The sequence below is a fragment of the Nerophis lumbriciformis genome, linkage group LG09, assembly GCF_033978685.3.
Source record: "Nerophis lumbriciformis linkage group LG09, RoL_Nlum_v2.1, whole genome shotgun sequence".
Classification (NCBI taxonomy): domain Eukaryota; kingdom Metazoa; phylum Chordata; class Actinopteri; order Syngnathiformes; family Syngnathidae; genus Nerophis; species Nerophis lumbriciformis.
In genome coordinates this window covers 55015001-55038306 of record NC_084556.2, presented here as the reverse complement: position 1 = coordinate 55038306, position 23306 = coordinate 55015001, and the positions used below count along the sequence as shown (strand labels likewise).

Here is a 23306-nt window from a genome sequence, read left to right as displayed (position 1 = left end):
ACATAATAGTGTGAGAGTCCAGTCCATAGTGGATCTAACATAATAGTGACAGTCCAGTCCATAGTGGATCTAACATAATAGTGACAGTCCAGTCCATAGTGGATCTAACATAATAGTGACAGTCCAGTCCATAGTGGATCTAACATAATAGTGAGAGTCCAGTCCATAGTGGATCTAACATAATAGTGAGAGTCCAGTCCATAGTGGATCTAACATAATAGTATGAGAGTCCAGTCCATAGTGGATCTAACATAATAGTGTGAGAGTCCAGTCCATAGTGGATCTAACATAATAGTGAGAGTCCAGTCCATAGTGGATCTAACATAATAGTGAGAGTCCAGTCCATAGTGGATCTAACATAATAGTATGAGAGTCCAGTCCATAGTGGATCTAACATAATAGTGTGAGAGTCCAGTCCATAGTGGATCTAACATAATAGTGAGAGTCCAGTCCATAGTGGGGCCAGCAGGACACCATCCCGAGTGGAGACGGGTCAGCAGCACAGAGATGTCCCCAACCGATGCACAGGCGAGTGGTCCACCCTGGGTCCCGACTCTGGACAGCCAGCACTTCATCCATGGCCACCGGACCTGTGCCCCCCCTCCCCCCCCCCCCCCCCCCCTCCCCCCCCCCCCCCCCCCCCCTCCACAAGGGAGAGGGGGGGGCAGAGCAGAAAAGAAAAGAAACGGCAGATCAACTGGTCTAAAAGGGGGTCTATTTAAAGGCTAGACTATACAAATGAGTTTTAAGATGGGACTTAAATGCTTCTACTGAGGTAGCATCTCTAACTGTTACCGGGAGGGCATTCCATAGTACTGGAGCCCCAATAGAAAACGCTCTATAGCCCGCAGACTTATTTGGGCTCTGGGAATCACTAATAAGCCAGAGTTCTTTGAACGCAGATTTCTTCTCCGGGACATATGGTACAATGCAATCGACAAGATAGGATGGAGCTAGACCGTGTAGTATTTTATACCTAAGTAGTAAAACCTTAAAGTCACATCTTAAGTGCACAGGAAGCCAGTGCAGGTGAGCCAGTATAGGTATATATATATATATATATATATATATATATATGTATATAAAGGTATATACAGCATAGGCGTAATATAATCTTGCTTGTTGTAGTCAAAAGCCGAGCAGCCGCATTCAGCAGCGGACATTCATCCGTGTCCGGTTTCCTCTCCTCTTTCCAGATAGCAAAGCTAACCCTGTCGATATCTTTGCCATCGGTTTTGAGGAAATGGTTGAGCTGAACGCTGGAAACATTGTCAGTGCCAGGTAAGTGCGAGGCCCTGCGAGACATCACCCTGTCGTGTAGCGTCGTCTTCAGCATGTGTTTGCTCTCATAGCACCACCAACCAGAAGTTATGGGCTGCTGAGCTGCAGAAAAACATCTCACGGGATCACAAGTACGTGCTGTTGGCCTCGGAGCAGCTGGTGGGCGTGTGCTTGTTTGTCTTCGTCCGCCCGCAGCACGCGCCCTTCATCAGGTACTCCTCGCGCCCCTCAAAGAGATGACACCTCATCAGGCCGTTTTTACAGAGTTGTTGTTTTTTTTTTGGTGTTTTCTTGCTGTCGTCCAGGGACGTCGCCGTAGACACGGTGAAAACGGGAATGGGCGGGGCTACGGGCAACAAAGGGGGCGTGGCCATCCGCCTGCTGTTCCACACCACCAGCATGTGCTTCGTGTGCTCCCACTTTGCGGCGGGACAGTCGCAAGTCAAGGAGAGGAACGACGACTACAACGAAATCACGCGCAGACTCAGCTTCCCCATGGTAAGATTCAGTCGATAATATCTACCGATATTATCGGCCGATAAATGCTTTAAAATATCGGAAATTATCGGTATCGGTTCGGAAATTATCGGTATCTGTTTCAAAAAGTAAAATGCATGACTTTTTAAAACGCGGTGTGTACACGGACGTGGGGAGAAGTACAGAGAGCCAATAAACCTTAAAGGCACTGCCTTTGTCACATAATATCTACGGCTTTTCACACACACAAGTGAATGCCAAGCATACTTGGTCAACAGCCATACAGGTCACACTGAGGGTGGCCGTATAAACAACTTTAACACTGTAACAAATATGCGCCACACTGTGAACCCACACCAAACAAGAATGGCAAACACATTTCAGGAGAACATCCACACCGTAACACAACATAAACACAACAGAACAAATACCCAGAAACCCTTGCAGCACTAACTCTTCCTGGACACTACAATATACACCCCCCCTACCCCTCAGAGTAATAAATGTTGGTACTTAATGCATGCTGTTATTTAGCAGGCTAGTATTTTTTTTTTTAATTTGCGGTACACACCTCAGAGTAATATGTTTTGGTACTTGATGCATGCTAACGTTATCAGGCTAGAATTTTTGACACCTTTTTTAGGTCCACACCTCAGAGTAATATATTTTGGTAATTGATGCATGCTAACGTTATCAGGCTAGCATTTTAAACACATTTTTCAGGTACACCCCTCAGAGTAATAAATGTCGGTACATGATGCATGCTAACATTTAGCAGGCTAGCATTTAAAAAAAAAAAAAAATTGCGGTACACACCTCAGAGTAAAATATTTTGGTACTTGATGCATGCTAATGTTATCAGGTTAGCATTTTAAACATGTTTCAGGTACACAACTCAGAGTAATGAATGTTGGTAGTTGATGCATGCTAACATTTAGCAGGCTAGCATTTAAAAAAAATAAATTGCGGTACACACCTCAGAGTAAAATATTTTGGTACTTGATGCATGCTTACGTCATCAGGCTAGCATTTTAAACACATTTTCAGGTACACACCTCAGAGTAATATATTTATTGGTATTTGACGCATGTTAGTTAGCATTTTAACATGCTAACATTAGCGTGCTAGATTTTTTTTTTTTAGCTAATTTACCATATATTTTCGTGTTTCAACAATGCAAACTGTAAGCATGTTACTGTTAGCATGCTAGCTTTTGTAGCTCATTTTGCTCATATTTTTTCTTACTCTGGCCAGCATGCTAACGGTTGGCATTTGAGTTGGGCTTTGGCTCGTCAACATTGACACAACATTTCCATCAAATCTTCATTCTCTAGTTCTTTAAAAAAAAAAAATCTATATATCGTACTGGTTTTGAAGGTGAAAACTACCAAAATGGTGCTTGCATCCGTTGATTTGTCAGTCTGTGGCCCTCAGTGTAAAAAGTAGATGATTTGTTGTGTTGGTTAAAAACGTGCGTCTTCTCCACCAGGGTCGCCTGCTCTACTCGCACGACTACGTCTTCTGGTGCGGCGACTTCAACTACCGCATCAACCTGCCCAACGAGGAAGTGAAAGAGCTGATCAAGCAGAAGAACTGGGACGCGCTCACCGCCGGCGACCAGCTCTTTGACCAGAAGAACGCCGGTTTGGTACGACGCCGCCTCGACTGGGTTAACGCGGCCAAGTGCTGACGGGGAAGCTTCTTTCTCATCAGGTGTTCCGAGGATTCATGGAGGGCAAGTTGGACTTTGCGCCGACGTACAAGTACGACCTCTTCTCAGAGGACTACGACACCAGCGAGAAGTGCCGCACGCCAGCCTGGACTGACCGCATCCTCTGGATGAGGAGAAAGTGGAACTTTGACAAAACAGGTCCTGGCAAACACAGCGACTCTCTTCCGTTGTCTTGACTGACTTTTAACGTGCTTTGCCGACGTGTGCAGCGGAGGAGATGAACGTGGTCGGAGCGGTGTCCACGTCGGCGGAGAGCGAGGCCGACCCGGAACACCACTGGAGCCCCGGGACCCTGAAGTACTATGGCAGGGCGGAGCTGAAGACCTCAGACCACAGGTCAGCCAAATACATTAGAGCAGTGTTTTTCAACCTTTTTTGAGCCAAGGCACATTTTTTCATATAAACAAAATACGGAGGCACACCACCAGCAGAAAAGGTTAAAAAATGAGACTCCACCAGGTTGTCATGCCTTATTTTGAGTTTGTTGTTGTTTCCTGTGTGTAGTGCTTCAGTTTCTGTCTTGCGCTGTTCATTTGGTGACCCTTCCTGTTTTGTTGGTGTTCTCCTGATCAGCGTCACGCCTTCCTTTGAGTGCTATTGCCCGCACCTGCTTTGTTTTCACAATCAAGACTATTTTAGTCAGTACGCTAGAGATGCGCGGTTTGCGGACACAACCGTGGAGTCCGCGGATAAACCGCGGGTCGGGCGGGTAAAAATAGATTTTAAATCGATGGGGGCGGGTTGCGGTTGAACCAATTCGGAAATATATATACATAGTTAAATGTTGTTACCCACATACGAAAAACGAGCAGCACTATTTGAAACAGTCAATTATTCATCAGGCACCGCGTCCCAGCAACAAGTGGTGCAAGTGAGCGCTCCTTCAGCGCAGCAGGGCGCATTTTAGAGGCCAGGCGCTCCCGCCTGAATCCTGGCACTGTAGATGCCATTTTATTCCTGCATAGTGCTAACAAAAAAAAAAAAGTAAGTAGACATACGGTTGGATATGTTAAAGGAATTAGTCTATGTTACCTATAGGCTATACCAAATAAGCCCATGTCTAACCTATATTGAGTTCGGTCAGCTAAATAATTTTGATGGTTACGTGTTGTTTGGGCGCACTACAATGCAAAGGAATTAAGGCAATTGCGTTGTTTATTGTGTTTTTTTTCTATTCGACATATACTACTATGTGTGAATAATTATTTGGCCTCGCTTTCAAGTGAAGCGCATCTCCGATTGGCGACAATGTAAGGATATTTAGCCTGCTTTGTTTGTCTATTTTCATTATAATTCAAGTTTGATGATAAAGTGCAGTCTGATGGCTTTGATTTCCCCCCTTCAGCTATTTGCCTTGGCCAATAAGTTGCAGGTCATTTATTTAATTTATTTTTGTTTAAATAGAGATGACATACATATGTTATTGTATAATTTAAGTTTGTGCGTGTGATTGACAGCCTAAGGCTTATGAGGCACATTTTTTATTTATTTTTTTATTTCAACTTAAAAAGGTATGAGCCTATGCCTAGAACATAGGCTATGTGTTTATCTTTATTTTCCTGCCTGTCGTTGACAATGGAGATTGTCTGATATTTTGTCATGGCTGCAGATCAATCAATAAAGGTTCATCTTTGTCGCAAAATTGTTCACTGCTTCACTGTGCACCCCGCCCTTGTCCCTATTTGAGCATTATAACGTTAACAAGTTCATATTCATTGAAATAAATTCAGAACATTTTTTTTACCTAACGAAAATATAGGCCTAGTCTTTCTAAAACATTTTTTAACTTCTTAAAAGCCTCGTTCTGCTTGCTGCAACTGCGCACACAAAGTGTGAGGAACGCACTCCTGATCTGAGGGCATTGACAACAATAGTCAACACTTTCTTAATGGAAATGACAATTATACTATAATAATGATAAATAATATTATCATGCATTAATATCTCTTAGCCACGAGTGTGTGGCCAAGAGATGCGTGGCACGCATTGAATGTCTCTGCTGCATTGGATAAGTCTCCTTTCTTTAACAGGCAAAAGCTTTAAAACCTCACTAATGCCTTGCATCGTCTATATTAGATATATAACAACGGGCGGGTGTGGTTTTGATAAAATGTTGGTTCGGGTGGATGGCGGATGGTTGACGACTTTTGTGATGCGGTTGCGGATGAAATAATTGCCTATCCGCGCATCTCTAGCGTACGGTATCCTTCCTTTGTGGGGACATTGTTGATTGTCGTGTCATGCTTTGTGGACGCCGTCTCCCTGCTCCACACGCTGTAAGTTTTTGCTGTCGTCCAGCGTTCTGTTTTTGATTACTTTGTAGCCAGTTCAGTTTTACTTTTGTTTTGCATAGCCATGCTTCAGTGCCTTTTCCTAGCAGAACTTGCCTTTTGTTCATTTTTGGTTTAAGCGTTACATACCTCAAAAGTGTCCACAACATTGAGTAAATTGTGTGTGTCCAGGCCCGTGGTCGCCGTCATGGACGTGGACATCCTGGAGGTGGACCCGGAGGCTCGGCACCAGGTCTACAAAGACGTCATCGCCCTGCAGGGCCCTCCAGACGGCACCATCCTGGTGTCTCTGTGCTCCTCCGGACCCGACGACTACTTTGACGACCCGCTCATCGACGAGCTCCTGGACAAGTTTGCTCACTTTGGCGAAGTGATCCTCATCAGGTGAGCGTGGCCTCCTGTGACACCAGACATGTGATCGCTCACATGACTTCATATTCTTTTGCTGCAGGTTTGTTGAGGAGAAGATGTGGGTGACCTTCCTGGAGGGTTACTCTGCTCTTGCTGCTCTGTCTCTGAGCGCATCAACGGTAAGTCCCTTAGAATATGAACAATTACAGCAGAACAGGGGTCTCCAAACTTTTTATACTGAGGGGCCCTTACACTGAAAGAATGTGGGGGACCATTTTGATATTTTTTTACTGTCAAAACCAATACAATATATACATAAAAGTAAGCCATATATTAATTTTGTCTCTAACTTTCAACACTTAAATACTTTAGATCTATCTTTTGTTTTGTAGGTTAAGTTAAAAGTAGAGATGTCCGATAATATGCTTTAAAATGTAATATCGGAAATTATCGGTATCGGTTTCAAAAAGTAAAATGTATGAGTTTTTAAAACGCCGCTGTACGGAGTGGTACACGGACGTAGGGAGAAGTGCAGAGCGCCAATAAACCTTAAAGGCACTGCCTTTGTGTGCCGGCCCAGTCACATAATATCTACGGCTTTTCACACACACAAGTGAATGCAATTCATACTTGGTCAACAGCCATACAGGTCACACTGAGGGTGGCCGTATAAACAACTTTAACACTGTTGCAAATGTGCGCCACACTGTGAACCCACACCAAACAAGAATGACAAACACATTTCGAGAGAATATCCGCACCGTAACACAACAGAACAAATACCCAGAACCCCTTGCAGCACTAACTCTTCCGGGACACTACAATATACACCCACCGCTACTCCCTACCAAAAACCCCGCCCACTTCAACCTCCTCATGCTCTCTCAGGGAGAGCATGTCCCAAATTCCAAGCTGCTGTTTTGAGGCATGTTAAAAAAAATAATGCACTTTGTGACTTCAATAATAAATATGGCAGTGCCATGTGCCTCAACCTCTTCATGCCATTTTTTCCATAACTTGAGTTGATTTATTTTGGAAAACCTTGTTACATTGTTTAATGCATCCAGCGGGGCATCACGACAAAATTAGGCATAATAATGTGTTCATTCCACGACTGTATATATCGGTATCGGTTGATATTGGAATCGGTAATTAAGAGTTGGACAATATCGGATATCGGCAAAAAAGCCATTATCGGACATCTCTAGTTAAAAGTACCCATGATTGTCACACACACACTAGGTGTGGCGGAATTATTCTCTGCATTTGACCCCTTGATCACCCCCTGGGAGGTAAGGGGAGCAGTGAGCAGCAGCAGTGGCCACGCCCGAGAATAGGTGTTATGCCATTTTTGTTTTTATTGGCAAAAACACAAAATATGTAGTACTTTTTTCAAAATGGAGTATTGGATGTGAAGTAATTGGAGTCTTAAATACGGAAATAATTCATAACAACATTGCTTTTGATTTTGAAAAATTTTTAACAGTTAAAAAAAAATCTGACTAAAGGTCCCGAGGAATCAAAAGGCCCCCCCCAATCATAAAGTGTTAAAATAAGTCATACACAGTGCATCTGGAAAGTATTCACAGGGCTTCACTTTTTCCACATTTTGTTATGTTACAGTCTCATTCCAAAGTGGAATACATTCATTTAGTCCTCAAAGTTCTACATGCAATACCCCATAATGACAATGTGAAAACATTTTGATGGGGGGGGATTTTTGAAAATGTATTAAAACTAAGAAATCAATTGTACCTTAAGTATGATTTCTTAGTTTTTTAATTGTAATACATTTGCAAAAAGTTCCGCACAATTTTTGATGATTTTTTTTAACAGCCAGCGGCACATTTTGAAAATACTGTTACAAAAAACAACATAAAAAGTGGAATGCAAGACGAAACAGGTGTAATGTAACAAGAAGATGTTGCAATATTAACACTAATATCATAACGCTGCCATGCAGGCAGTTTTTGACTTTAAAACTGTCATCGCTCAAAAAAATAGTAAAAACATATAATCTGTGAATAGATCTCAAGTTGATCCAGATATTTACGCAGTGATCCCCTGATGTGGGATCTGAACCCAGGATGTCGTTGTGGCTTGTGCAACCCTTTGAGACACTTGTGATTTAGGGCCATATAAATAAACATTGATTGATTGAAAGTAAAAATAATATATATTGTTACAGTGCGTGTGGAAAGTATCCACATTTTGTTACGCTACAGTCTTATTCCAAAATAGAATACATTCATTTGTGTCCTCAAAATTCTACACAAAATACCCCATAATGACAATGTATAAAAAACATTTTTAGAGTTTTTTGCAAGCGTTATAAAAATGACAAAAAACTAACAAATCACATGTACACAAGTATGATTTTTTTTTTTTTATTAAAAAAAATAAATTTGTGACTAAAATGTTGGACGGGGGGAAGGTTTTTATTTTTTATTTATTTATTTTGGAGATTTTTTAAATATTTTTTGTTGTTGGGGCAGGTGTCTGTTTCTCAGTCCCTGTATTATGATTTCCTTATCAAATGAGTAAATAAATATAAAATAAATAAAAAAATTCTAATAAATATAAAATAAATAAAAAAATTGTGGGGTATTGTGTGTAGAATTTAGAGGACACACATGAATTTTACTCATTCTGGAATAAGGCTTTAACATTAAAAAATGTGGGAAAAGTGAAGCGCTGTAAATACTTTCCGTATGCATTTTAAGAATGTGTATTATTTTTACTTTAACTGCCTAAATATCTGAATCAACAGCAGATCTATCCACAGATTAAATGTTTTTACTATTTTTTTGAGCAATGACAGTTTCAAAGTCAAAAACTGCCTGCATGGCAGCTTTGTGTCAATATTGCAACATTTTCTTGTTACATTACACCAGTTTCGTCTTTTATTAAAACATTTTATGTTGTTTTTTTGTAATAGTATTTTTTAAATGTGCCGCTGGCCGTTAAAAAAAATCAGCCGTGGGCTGCTAATGGCCCCCAAGTCGCACTTTGGACACCCTCGTCTTAGAGCTTAATCACGATGCTCTCTGATGACGTCACTGCAGGTTCTTGGCAAGGTGATCGACATCCGCCTGAAGAGTTCGGGCTGGATCAAGAGTCTGGAGGAGGAGATGAGCGTGGAAAGAATCTGCGGGAGCATCCCCATGTCGGCCAGCTCCACCCTGCTGGCGGAGGACGCCGACATGGGCGACGACGACTACGACATGGAGGGTGAGGGAGGTCACACGCACACACAGAAGGCTGTTCTGACCTTCTGGTCTGCCTTGTGTCAGGTGACGTGGATGAGGAGGTGGAGGCCATCCTTCCACAGCACCTGCAGCCAGCGATGGGCTCTGGACCAGGATCTTCTCCTCTCGGCTCCCCTCGCGGCAGCCCCTGCGCCTCCCCCACCCACGGGGAGCCTGCAGGGCCCAGCAGGCCCGGACGCGGTTCTCAGCCATCCCGACCATCACACGGTAGGTCCACGATGTTCTGTGGACTTGAGTTCAGTTAGTTGTGGTGGTTAGTAGGGCCAGGCGATATGGCTGAAAACTGAAAACTCCATCACGATTAGGGATGTACTGTATATTGTTAGGATTTTATCGATATTCCTTTTTAATATCGGTATTCATCGGTACGCTTATCGGTATTATATGTGTTGCGTTTGACCAGTCTTCCTCTCAGGGATTACAAGTCACTGGTCTAACCCAAGTTCTTTCAGATGACATATATGCAGAGTAAGAAGGACCATCAAGACAGAATAGGAATATTATCAAGTTTTACTAAAGCTTTAGGAGACCAGTCCTACAGTCCGTTAATAGCGACGTCTAGAAACGGTCTGAAAATCAAACGGGAAGAGACAACTTATTGAATACGAAAACAGCCCCCACCCTGCCCAGAAAGGAATACAGCCTCATTGTTCTAATACTGATAACGCTTCAAGGTAAAACACAGAGTTTACTTGCGGACATAAGATACAAGAACAAAGTGTACACATGGGAAAATATTAGCTTCTTTAAACATGACTATGAATAAAGAAAGAACTCTAAAAAAAATATATGCATTCTCCATAATAATAAAATAAAAAGTGAAAAAAGTATTTTTACTACTATTTGTATTAGCGTTATTATTTGTATTATTATTGCTTCTTTATTTGTGATTAATCCAAACTGAATATCAGATCCTCGGGGGGGGGAAAAATATTCGATTTCGATTAATATCACAATTTATAATCTGCCTGTTTAAAAGCATCTGTACTAAAAACCAATTAGTTCAACATTGTATTACCATTCTAAGTAAATAAAAAAGTCAACTAAATAAGGAAACGCACAATAATATAACAATGTAGTAGAGAAGTACGGTATACCGGGACTAGTATAGTACCGCGATACTAATGAATCATATCCGCTACTATACCGCCTCTAAAAAGTACCGGTCTCCGCCCTCCTTTTTTTTTAACGGACATTACAGCTTGTCGTCACATTGTGACATTGCCGGTTTTATGAGCAGACGAGCATGTTTGGAAACACATAATCACGGAGTACTTACAAGCAGACAGTGTGTGGACAGAAAAGATAGAACGGACGCAGTTTGGCTTAAAAAGTAAAGATAAAGGTGAAGTTATAACACTGAAACATCCTCAGGTAGAGCTGCTTTAAGACATGGCTAGCTAGCTAGCGGCTAACATCCAGCCGCAGTCTGCAGTGTTGTAGCTACTTCTAAATTACTAATCCTCGTCTCCATGGCGACAAATAAAGTACGTTTCTTACAAGTAGCATTATCACTGCAGGACGAGGAATAGCTAAACATGTTTCACTACACACCGTAGCTCACTGGCGTCACAATGTAAACAAACACCATGGGTAGATCTACACCTGGCATCCACTGTAATGATACCAAGTACAGGAGTCGATACTACTATGATTACATCGATATTTTTTTAGCATCACAAAAAAAAAAATTGTTTTTTGTTTTTTTTAATTTATATTATGTTTATACTGTATACTCAGGAAATACGTCCCTGGACACATGAGGACTTTGAATATGACCAATGTATGATCCTGTAACTACTTGGTATCGGATCAACACCTAAATCTGTGGTATCATCTAAAACTAATGTCAAGTATCAAAGATGAGAAGAATAAGTGATTATTACATTTTAACAGAAGTGTAGATAGAACAACATGGGCAGCACGGTGGAAGAGGGGTTAGTGCGTCTGCCTCACAATACGAAGGTCCTGAGTAGTCTTGGGTTCAATCCCGGGCTCGGGATCTTTCTGTGTGGAGTTTGCATGTTCTCTCCGTGACTGCGTGGGTTCCCTCCGGGTACTCTGGCTTCCTCCCACCTCCAAAGACACGCACCTGGGGATAGGCCCCTCCCACCTCCAAAGACATGCACCTGGGGATAGGCCCCTCCCACCTCCAAAGACATGCACCTGGGGATAGGTTGATTGGCAACACTAAATGGTCACTAGTGTGTGAATGTTGTCTGTCTATCTGTGTTGGCCCTGCGATGAGGTGGCGACTTGTCCAGGGTGTACCCCGCCTTCCGCCCGATTGTAGCTGAGATAGGCTCCAGCGCCCCCGCGACCCCAAAAGGGAATAAGCGGTAGAAAATGGATGGATGGATGGATAGATAGAACGTGTTAAAACAGAAAGTAAGCAGATATCAACGGTAAATGAACAAGTAGATTAATAATTCATTTTCTAAATGACTTTTAAAAAATGTAATTGTTATTTTTGTTTATTATAATTTTTTTAATTTGTATTTATTTTTTTTATTTTTTTGACTTTTGAAAATTTAGAATCAGGATGAATAAAAATCGCGATGTGAATTTTTTTTTTTTTGTGCACCAATGGCGATATATGTTGATATCGTTTTATCGGCCAGCCTGTGAGTTAGTATCCTCTATAAAGCAGGAAGTGATGAGAGGTATCACTGTTTCCTGGCAACAAGGTTCATTTTAATATCAGGGTCCATTTTCCTTGTTTTCGCAGGACCTCCCGTTGACCTCCCACAACGCCCGCCCCCTCCTCGGCCCGGTGCCCCCCCGGCCAGACCTGCACCCCCGCAGCGCCCACCGCCACCTTCAGGTAGCGTAGCGCCGCCACGCTGTTGTTAGCCAGGTGGCGAAGTTGAGAGGTGTTAACGCTTTGACTTCTGCTTGGTGGCGTTCCTCCCCCTCTGAAGGAGGCATGAGTCCCGCACCTGTTAGAAGGGACTCTGATCTACCTGCCTTCATCACGCTTAGAGAAGCTTCTAGCAAACCATGACGTGCTGGTTATTGCAGTGATAGCATGCATAGTCCCATATTTGACCTCATTTCTACTAAATATAGCTGGAACTAGATCCTTCTAGCGCAGCATCCATGCCTTACCTGCCTATGGACCACATTCAGGTTTGACAATTGTGTATTTTGGCTTCCTTTGTGCCGCCAAGGATCCAAAAGCCCGGCTCTCCCTCGGCCCGATGCCGCCGCAGGTGAGTGAGAGCGTCGCTGGCAGACTCACAAAGGTCCAGTTGGTATCGTTTACATTTTAACTAGGGATGTCCCGATCCAGGTTTTTGCACTTTCGATCCGATACCGATATTGTTTTTGCACTTCCGATCCGATACCGATACTGACCGATACTGGCCTATCCGAGCATGTATTAAAGTTTAAAGTTATTTAGCCTACTTAGTTGTCAGAATCATGTTGAAAAGGGTTTTAGTACTCTTGATAACAACTAGCCAGCTGAATTAGGGGAGTTTGAATAATACACAATGGTTGGTAACAAGAAACTGACATGTTTATTCAAGGATAAACACAAAATAGACAAAATTATACATGACAAACAGAAATGGCATCATTGAACTAGGGCTGGGCGATATGGCCTTTTTTTAATATTGCGATATTTTAAGGCCATATTGCGATACACGATATATATGTGGATATTTTGCCTTAGCCTTGAATGAACACTTGATGCATATAATCACAGCAGTATGATGATTCTATGTGTTTTGATTGATTGATTGAGACTTTTATTAGTAGGTTGCACAGTGAAGTACATATTCCGTACAATTGACCACTAAATGGTAACACCCCAATAAGTTTTTCCAGGGGTCCACTTAAATTGATTCATGATACAGACATATACTATCAGATATATATCATTATAATACAGTCATCACACAAAATAATCACATTGAATTATTTACATTATTTATAATCCAGGGTGTGGATGTAAGTGTCAAAAAGACAACTAAAAGAGTTTGATATGAGAATAAATCTAAAGTTAAAATATAGGGTAGAAATGCACCCATTTGCAGGAAATGTAGTCTTGATTTTCAACATTTTCTTTCAAGGCTTCCATGTATACATTAAAACATTCTTCTTCATACTGCATTAATATATGCTACTTTTAAACTTTCATGCAGAAAGGGAAATCACAACAAAAAAAAAATCACTATTTTTTTCATACAGTGTTGAAGTGGAAATGTTTGCCTCGGCATTTTGATGGTGTGGGCGTGTGGCACTGAATGGAGATAAGCGTCTCGACAGACGTCACAATATTTGAACAATGATGACAAAAACTGTTTTCTCTGTCGTGTCCGTGTGTCGAAAATTGTTATGCGCTTATTTTTTTATTTGATTTTTTGCGTGGCATAGATTTGCCGTGCGCAGAGGACGTTTGAGCAGTGCGCACCTTAGCGGCTGCGCTAGCATCACAGCTAACGTTAGCCATGCTGCTACCTCTCTCTCTGCTGGGAGAGGGCGTATACGTATGTGACGTATGACGTGACAGTATGTGACGTGTGTAAGAAGGTGCGCTCGCTGTCTGTAAGAGGGAGACACAGGAAAGAGTGAGAATGCCAGCAGCTAAAGGCAACTGCGTTAGAATCCACAGACCTGTGGATGTGTTGAAGGTGTGCTGGAAAATGCGGAACGGAGCTTAGGGAGCAGCAGAAAAGTGGAATGTATTATTTAAATCGGTGCGTTGGAAAACACGGACCGGAGTTTTTTTTTTAAACTGGATCTGGATCGGCATTTTCCCATGCCTTGCCGATACGCATTATTTTTTTGCGAATATCGGCGGCCAATCCGATCCAAATATCGGATCGGGACATCCCTAATTTGAACCCCCTGTAGTACCAGATCGCTACTCAATAAACGGTGCTGGAGCTTCAACCCGTACTTGGAAAAATACAAAAACACGTACATTGTTGTAAAGAAAACAATACATTTTTGTTCAACTTATTAGTAATTGAAATAGTCTAATTATATAATTTAACGACAACTAAGTCATGAAAAAATCAAATCCACAAGTTAATGCACTAATGAAGAACATAGAGAAGTTAATGCACTAATGAAGAACATAGAGAAGTTAATGCACTAATGAAGAACATAGAGAAGTTAATGCACTAATGAAGAACATAGAGAAGTTAATGCACTAATGAAGAACATAGAGAAGTTAATGCACTAATGAAGAACATAGAGAAGTTAATGCACTAATGAAGAACATAGAGAAGTTAATGCACTAATGAAGAACATAGAGAAGTTAATGCACTAATGAAGAACATAGAGAAGTTAATGCACTAATGAAGAACATAGAGAACGTGCAAAAGGCAACTTTTGTCTTGCAATATTAACGCTCAATGCAGTAGTAGTAGTGATATTGTACAAGTAATATGATGTAACTAATGTAGTAGTGATATTGTACAAGTAATATCATGTAACTAATGTAGTAGTGATATTGTACAAGTAATATGATGTAACTAATGTAGTAGTGATATTGTACAAGTAATATGATGTAACTAATGTAGTAGTGATATTGTACAAGTAATATCATGTAACTAATGTAGTAGTGATATTGTACAAGTAATATCATGTAACTAATGTAGTAGTGATATTGTACAAGTAATATGATGTAACTAATGTAGTAGTAGTGATATTGTACAAGTAATATCATGTAAGTAATGTAGTAGTAGTGATATTGTACAAGTAATATCATGTAAGTAATGTATAGCATAGCACTACTACTACAATACTTACAAGACACTACTTGTACAATATCACTACTACAATACTTACAAGACATTACTTGTACAATATCACTACTACTACAATACTTACAAGACACTACTTGTACAATATCACTACTACTACAATACTTACAAGACACTACTTGTACAATATCACTACTACTACAATACTTACAAGACACTACTTGTACAATATCACTACTACTACAATACTTACAAGACACTACTTGTACAATATCACTACTACTACAATACTTACAATACACTACTTGTACAATATAACTACTACTACAATACTTACAAGACACTACTTGTACAATATCACTACTACTACAATACTTACAAGACACTACTTGTACAATATCACTACTACTACAATACTTTTTTTTACATTTATGCTGAGTCAGCATTCATTTAGCTCTGACATGAAGCTCAGATAGCTTATTTTTTCTGGGCCTGCTTACTTTCCTTCACGTTGGCACGGGTGCCGCTAAAAACCAAATTCTCGGCCCATGTGGGAACATGCTGGGATTCTATAGTGAAAGAAAAGGTGCATGCGCAAACTGTTTAGTCAGCAGTTTGGCCCTTGGCCCCCTGCCCTTGGCCCCCTGCCCTTGGCCCCCTGCCCTTGGCCCCCAGACCTCTTGCAGAGTCGCTGAGTCATCATGACCAACTATATCCTGTCCTGTCTACTCCTGCAGGTCATTCATCCACCTGTCGGGGGCGACATTTACCCAAGTACTCTTGTTTTTGTGATCCCCTGCAGGTCGAGGCCAGGTGGTTGCAGGACCTCCTGGACCGGCAGGTGTTGCAAGGCCGGTGTGTTCTTCAAAGTCCTCACAGTGATGGTGCGGGTGATAGTGACCGCGGTGTTTGTGCTCTAGAATCTTCCTCCTCGAGCCGGCGTGATCAGCATGCCCCCGCAGAGCCGTCCTCTCCCGCCTTCCCACCCGGGAGCTCCCCGCCCCATCCCAGAGGTGCACCCAGGGGCGCCTCGAGCCATCAGCGACACCCACCCGGGAGCCCCGCGACCAGGGCCCTGTGGCCCCGCTAAACCCTCCGATCTTCCTTTAGGTGAGTGTTGATTGTACCTGTCTGGTTTCCATCTTAAAGATTCAATCCATCAGGAGCCGCGCCTACAGCGCCCCCTGCTGTGAGGCCGTCTGCACCCGCACAACCCCAGCCTGCTGCCCCGGTCCACCTGCCCGCCCCGATGCAGCCCACGCCGGCCCCTGCTCAGACTCTGGCCTCCCCGAAACCGCCGCCGCGTTCCCGCTCGCACCACGCTCTGCCGGCGGACGCCGCCCAGGTTGGTGCCCGCCTCCTTTTTCTTGTGGATTCTTTGGCAGGAAGATGGAAGGAGCGCCTCTCTCTTTGCTTCCCAAGCTTAATGTCTTCTTGCTTTTGTCTCTCTTGACTCCTTCGTCTTTCTCTCACAAGCCGGAGAAGCCCTCAGGCTGACAGGTACTTCCCATCCATCCTCCGTAGCACGTTGCAACCCCGTGACCATCCCTTCTTCCTTTGTCCCACGTCACCACTTCAGTAGTTGGGGTGATGTCCACAACCGCTTATGTGGACGCCCCGCAAGCCAGTCCAAGGGGCGGCCACATAAACAGGTTTCACTGTACAGTGGTACCCTTTACCTACGAGCCCATTCTCACAACTCCCAACTTTACCTACGAGCCCATTCTCACAACTCCCAGTACTCCTACCTGAAACTTCTACGCTCATTGAAATACACTAAGATCAATTTAACACGTTTTTGGCCCTCGTATGTTAATGCTAGCCATTGGAAAACAAAGTTATCTCGATCTCTAGCTATAAGCTAATGCTAGCAATTTAAAAACAAAGTTATCTTGATCCCTAGCTATGAGCTAATGCTAGCAAATAGCAAACAAATGTATCTTGATCCTTAGCTATAAGCTAATGCTAGCAATTAGAAAACAAAGTTGTCTCGATCTCGAGCTATATGTTAATGCTAGCAATTGGAAAACAAAGTTATCTCGATCTCTAGCTATGAGCTAATGCTAGCAATTGGAAAACAAAGTTATCTTGATCCCTAGCTATAAGCTAATGCTAGCAATTAGAAAACAAAGTTGTCTCGATCTCTAGCTATACGTTAATGCTAGCAATTAGAAAACAAAGTTGTCTCGATCTCGAGCTATATGTTAATGCTAGCAATTGGAAAACAAAGTTATCTGGATCTCTAGCTATGAGCTAATGCTAGCAATTGGAAAACAAAGTTATCTTGATCACTAGCTATAAGCTAATGCTAGCAATTAGAAAACAAAGTTGTCTCAAGCTCTCGTAATAAGCTAAGGCTCGCAATTGGAAAACAGAGTTATCTATATCTCTAGCTATAAGCTAATGCTAGCAATTGTAAAACAAAGTTGTCTCTATCTCTAGCTATAAGCTAATGCTAGCAGCCGGAAAACAAATTTATCTTGGTCCCGAGCTATAAGCTCATGCTCGCAGCCGTAAAACAAATTTATCTTGATCTCTAGCTATAAGCTAATACTAGCAGCCGGAAAACAAAGTTGTCTCGATCTCTTGCTATAAGCTAATGCTAGCAATTGTAAAACAAAGTTGTCTCTATCTCTAGCTATAAGCTAATGCTAGCAGCCGGAAAACAAATTGATCTTGATCTCTAGCTATAAGCTAATACTAGCAGCCGGAAAACAAAGTTGTCTCGATCTCTTGCTATAAGCTATTGCTAGGCTCCGGAAAACACAGTTATCTCGAGCTCTCGTAATAAGCTAATGCTATCAATTGGAAAACAAAGTTATCTCGATACCTAGCTATAAGCTCATGCTCGCAGCCGGAAAACAAATGTATCTTGATCCCTAGATATTAGAAAACAAAGTTGTCTCAATGTCTAGTTGTACACTAATGCTATCAATTGGAAAACAAAGTTATCTCGATCCCTAGCTATAAGCTAATGCTCGCAGCCGGAAAACTAATTTATCTTGGTCTCTAGCTATGAGCTAATGTTAGCAATTAGCAAACAAAGTTATCTTGATCCCTAGCTATGAGCTAATGCTAGCAATTAGCAAACAAATGTATCTTGATCCCTAGCTATAAGCTAATGCTAGCAATTAGAAAACAAAGTTGTCTCGATCTCTAGCTATATGTTAATGCTAGCAATTGGGAAACAAAGTTATCTCGATCTCTAGCGATGAGCTAATGCTAGCAATTGGAAAACAAAGTTATCTTGATCCCTAGCTATAAGCTAATGCTAGCAATTAGAAAACAAAGTTGTCTCAAGCTCTCGTAAGAAGCTAAGGCTAGCAATTGGAAAACATAGTTATCTCTATCTCTAGCTATAAGCTAATGCTAGCAATTGTAAAACAAAGTTGTCTCTATCTCTAGCTATAAGCTAATGCTAGCAGCCGGAAAACAAATGTATCTTGGTCCCTAGCTATAAGCTCATGATCGCAGCCGGAAAACAAATGTATCTTGATCTCTAGCTATAAGCTAATACTAGCAGCCGGAAAACAAAGTTGTCTCGATCTCTTGCTATAAGCTATTGCTAGGCTCCGGAAAACAAAGTTATCTCGAGCTCTCGTAATAAGCTAATGCTATCAATTGGAAAACAAAGTTATGTCGATTCCTAGCTATAAGCTCATGCTCGCAGCCGGAAAACAAATGTATCTTGATCCCTAGATATTAGAAAACAAAGTTGTCTCAATGTCTAGTTGTACACTAATGCTATCAATTGGAAAACAAAGTTATCTCGATCCCTAGCTATAAGCTAATGCTCGCAGCCGGAAAACTAATTTATCTTGGTCTCTAGCTATGAGCTAATGTTAGCAATTAGCAAACAAAGTTATCTTGATCCCTAGCTATGAGCTAATGCTAGCAATTAGCAAACAAATGTATCTTGATCCCTAGCTATAAGCTAATGCTAGCAATTAGAAAACAAAGTTGTCTCGATCTCTAGCTATATGTTAATGCTAGCAATTGGGAAACAAAGTTATCTCGATCTCTAGCGATGAGCTAATGCTAGCAATTGGAAAACAAAGTTATCTTGATCCCTAGCTATAAGCTAATGCTAGCAATTAGAAAACAAAGTTGTCTCAAGCTCTCGTAAGAAGCTAAGGCTAGCAATTGGAAAACAAATGTATCTTGATCTCTAGGTATAAGCTAATACTAGCAGCCGGAAAACAAAGTTGTCTCGATCTCTCGCTATAAGCTATTGCTAGGCTCCGGAAAACAAAGTTATCTCGAGCTCTCGTAATAAGCTAATGCTATCAAATGGAAAACAAAGTTATGTCGATCCCTAGCTATAAGCTCATGCTCGCAGCCGGAAAACAAATGTATCTTGATCCCTAGATATTAGAAAACAAAGTTGTCTCAATGTCTAGTTATACGCTAATGCTATCAATTGGAAAACTAAGTTATCTCAATCTCTAGCTATAAGCTAATGCTAGCAGCCGGAAAACTAATTTATCTTGGTCTCTAGCTATGAGCTAATGTTAGCAATTAGCAAACAAAGTCGTCTTGATCTCTAGCTATAAGCTAATGCTAGTAATTACAAAACAAAGTTGTCTCAATGACGCTAATGCTATCAATTGGAAAACAAAGTTATCTCGATCTCTAGCTACAAGCTAATGCTAGCAATTGGAAAACAAATGTATCTTGATCCCTAGCTACGAGCTAATGCTAGCAGCCGGAAAACAAATGTATCTTGATCCCTAGCTATAAACTAATGCTAGCAATTGGAAAGCAATGTTGTCTCGATCTCTAGCTATAAGCTATTGCTAGGCTTTGGAAAACAAAGTTATCTCGAGCTCTCGTATTAAGCTAAGGCTAGCAATTGTAAAACAAAGTTAGCTCTATCTCTAGCTATAAGCTAATGCTAGCAATTGTAAAACAAAGTTATCTTGATCTCTAGCTATAAGCTAATGTTGGCAATTGTAAAACAAAAGTATCTCAAAGCTAATGCTCGCAAGTTAGACCGGATATTTTGTGGAGGATCTTACGTGGTTATCTGTGGCATTAACGACGCCACCTAGCGGCTCAAAGGCTCGTAACTTAAAGTCGCTATTTAAACATTTAAGAAAGGCAGACCTTGTAAGTTCGTAAGTTGAGGTACCACTGTGTTTATCTTTCTGTTGTTGGTGTTCAATCTGGTTATTGTGACATTGTTGTACTTTTGTGTTTTGATGGCATTCTCTATGATTTCATTCATCTGCTTTCCAGAACTACTTTCCACCAAGCAGTACTATTAGGTACCCCTTTGTTGTCCCTCTGGCTAACTACTTTCCACCAAGCAGTACTATTAGGTACCCCTTTGTTGTCCCTCTAGCTAACTACTTTCCACCAAACAGTACTATTAGGTACCCCTTTGTTGTCCCTCTGGCTAACTACTTTCCACCAAGCAGTACTATTAGGTACCCCTTTGTTGTCCCTCTGGCTAACTACTTTCCACCAAGCAGTACTATTAGGTACCCCTTTGTTGTCCCTCTAGCTAACTACTTTCCACCAAGCAGTACTATTAGGTACCCCTTTGTTGTCCCTCTGGCTAACTACTTTCCACCAAGCAGTACTATTAGGTACCCCTTTGTTGTCCCTCTGGCTAACTACTTTCCACCAAGCAGTACTATTAGGTACCCCTTTGTTGTCCCTCTAGCTAACTACTTTCCACCAAGCAGTACTATTAGGTACCCCTTTGTTGTCCCTCTAGCTAACTACTTTCCACCAAGCAGTACTATTAGGTACCCCTTTGTTGTCCCTCTGGCTAACTACTTTCCACCAAGCAGTACTATTAGGTACCCCTTTGTTGTCCCTCTGGCTAACTACTTTCCACCAAGCAGTACTATTAGGTACCCCTTTGTTGTCCCTCTGGCTAACTACTTTCCACCAAGCAGTACTATTAGGTACCCCTTTGTTGTCCCTCTGGCTAACTACTTTCCACCAAACAGTACTATTAGGTACCCCTTTGTTGTCCCTCTGGCTAACTACTTTTCACCAAGCAGTACTATTAGGTACCCCTTTGTTGTCCCTCTGGCTAACTACTTTCCACCAAGCAGTACTATTAGGTACCCCTTTGTTGTCCCTCTGGCTATCTACTTTCCACCAAGCAGTACTATTAGGTACCCCTTTGTTGTCCCTCTGGCTAACTACTTTCCACCAAACAGTACTATTAGGTACCCCTTTGTTGTCCCTCTGGCTAACTACTTTCCACCAAGCAGTACTATTAGGTACCCCTTTGTTGTCCCTCTGGCTAACTACTTTCCACCAAGCAGTACTATTAGGTACCCCTTTGTTGTCCCTCTGGCTAACTACTTTCCACCAAGCAGTACTATTAGGTACCCCTTTGTTGTCCCTCTGGCTATCTACTTTCCACCAAGCAGTACTATTAGGTACCCCTTTGTTGTCCCTCTGGCTAACTACTTTCCACCAAGCAGTACTATTAGGTACCCCTTTGTTGTCCCTCTGGCTAACTACTTTCCACCAAGCAGTACTATTAGGTACCCCTTTGTTGTCCCTCTGGCTAACTACTTTCCACCAAGCAGTACTATTAGGTACCCCTTTGTTGTCCCTCTGGCTAACTACTTTCCACCAAGCAGTACTATTAGGTACCCCTTTGTTGTCCCTCTGGCTAACTACTTTCCACCAAGCAGTACTATTAGGTACCCCTTTGTTGTCCCTCTAGCTAACTACTTTCCACCAAACAGTACTATTAGGTACCCCTTTGTTGTCCCTCTGGCTAACTACTTTCCACCAAGCAGTACTATTAGGTACCCCTTTGTTGTCCCTCCGACTGTCTAAGGGGGGAACTGTTTCACTTCCAATACGATACCAGAGCCTTGTGTACTGGCCGATACCGATATTGATCCGATAAAATATCAGCAGGAAGAATACGTACCTTTATTATTTTGTAGTTCTAAAAGGTTTGCTCAAGTAAAATGATTCAAACATAGAAACAATATGTCTCTAATATGTTTTGGAGACTTTGTATGTGTAAGTTCATGCAACTATAAATATTTGATACTTGTTTATACTGTTTTATTGGTCAATGTATGTCTAGCTTGCATGCTATTGTGTGCTTAGCTGTTGGGAAGCTGCTAGCTCCTAGTAGCCACTTGCTAACGGAAGCGCTGTCAGTCGCTAACTGAAGTGCTGCCAGTTGCTAACTGAAGCGCTGCCAGTTGCTAACTGAAGCGTGTTTAGTTGCTAACTGAAGCACTGTCAGTTGCTAACTGAAGCGCTATCAGTTGCTAACGGAAGCGCTGTCAGTTGCTAACTAAATCGCTGTCAGTCGCTAACTAAATCGCTGTCAGTCGCTAACTGAAGCGCTGTCAGTCGCTAACTGAAGCGTTGTCAGTCGCTAACTAAAGCGTTGTCGGTTGCTAACTGAAGCGTTGTCAGTTGATAACTGAAGAGCTGATACTTGCTAATTGAAGCGCTGTCAGTCGCTAACTGTAGCGCTGTCACTTGCTAGCTGAAGCATTGTCGGTTGCTAACTGAAGCGTTGTTGGTTGCTAACTGAAGAGCTGACACTTGCTAATTGAAGCGCTGTTAGTTGCTAACTGAAGCGCTGTCAGTTGCTATCTAGAGCACTGTCAGTTGCTAACTGAAGCGCTGCCAGTTGCTAACTGAAGCGTGTTTAGTTGCTAACTGAAGCGCTGTCAGTCGCTAACTGAAGCGCTGCCAGTTGCTAACTAAAGCGCTGTCAGTTGCTAACTGAAGCGCTGCCAGTCGCTAACTGAAGCGCTGCCAGTCGCTAACTGAAGCGCTGCCAGTCGCTAACTGAAGCGCTGCCAGTCGCTAACTGAAGCGCTGCCAGTCGCTAACTGAAGCGCTGCCAGTTGCTAACTAAAGCGCTGTCAGTTGCTAACTGAAGCGCTGCCAGTTGCTAACTGAAGCGCTGCCAGTTGCTAACTGAAGCGTGTTTAGTTGCTAACTGAAGCGCTATCAATTGCTAACTGAAGCGTGTTTAGTTGCTAACTGAAGCGCTGTCAGTCGCTAACTGAAGCGCTGCCAGTTGCTAACTAAAGCGCTGTCAGTTGCTAACTGAAGCGCTGCCAGTCGCTAACTGAAGCGCTGCCAGTCGCTAACTGAAGCGCTGCCAGTCGCTAACTGAAGCGCTGCCAGTCGCTAACTGAAGCGCTGCCAGTTGCTAACTAAAGCGCTGTCAGTTGCTAAC

General features: G+C 42.1%; 1 protein-coding gene across 5 annotated transcripts in view; it reads left to right on the top strand.

Moving 5' to 3' along the window:
• Nucleotides 1–23306, top strand: part of synj1 (synaptojanin 1) — an 85564-nt gene that overhangs the window by 60319 nt on the left and 1939 nt on the right. For 3 of the 5 annotated variants that reach the window (XM_061962843.2, XM_061962841.2, XM_072913858.1), the window contains 15 exons: nucleotides 1197–1281; nucleotides 1353–1493; nucleotides 1587–1779; nucleotides 3248–3406; nucleotides 3472–3628; nucleotides 3700–3826; nucleotides 5953–6165; nucleotides 6233–6311; nucleotides 9198–9363; nucleotides 9426–9608; nucleotides 12130–12225; nucleotides 12572–12613; nucleotides 15921–15973; nucleotides 16039–16228; nucleotides 16282–16463. In XM_061962843.2, coding sequence (XP_061818827.2) covers nucleotides 1197–1281; nucleotides 1353–1493; nucleotides 1587–1779; nucleotides 3248–3406; nucleotides 3472–3628; nucleotides 3700–3826; nucleotides 5953–6165; nucleotides 6233–6311; nucleotides 9198–9363; nucleotides 9426–9608; nucleotides 12130–12225; nucleotides 12572–12613; nucleotides 15921–15973; nucleotides 16039–16228; nucleotides 16282–16463 — 2066 coding nt within the window. Of the gene's footprint in view, nucleotides 1–1196; nucleotides 1282–1352; nucleotides 1494–1586; nucleotides 1780–3247; nucleotides 3407–3471; nucleotides 3629–3699; nucleotides 3827–5952; nucleotides 6166–6232; nucleotides 6312–9197; nucleotides 9364–9425; nucleotides 9609–12129; nucleotides 12226–12571; nucleotides 12614–15920; nucleotides 15974–16038; nucleotides 16229–16281; nucleotides 16464–16594; nucleotides 16619–23306 lie in introns of all 5 variants that reach the window. The other 2 variants (XM_061962846.2, XM_061962845.2) reach the window with 2 other exon arrangements.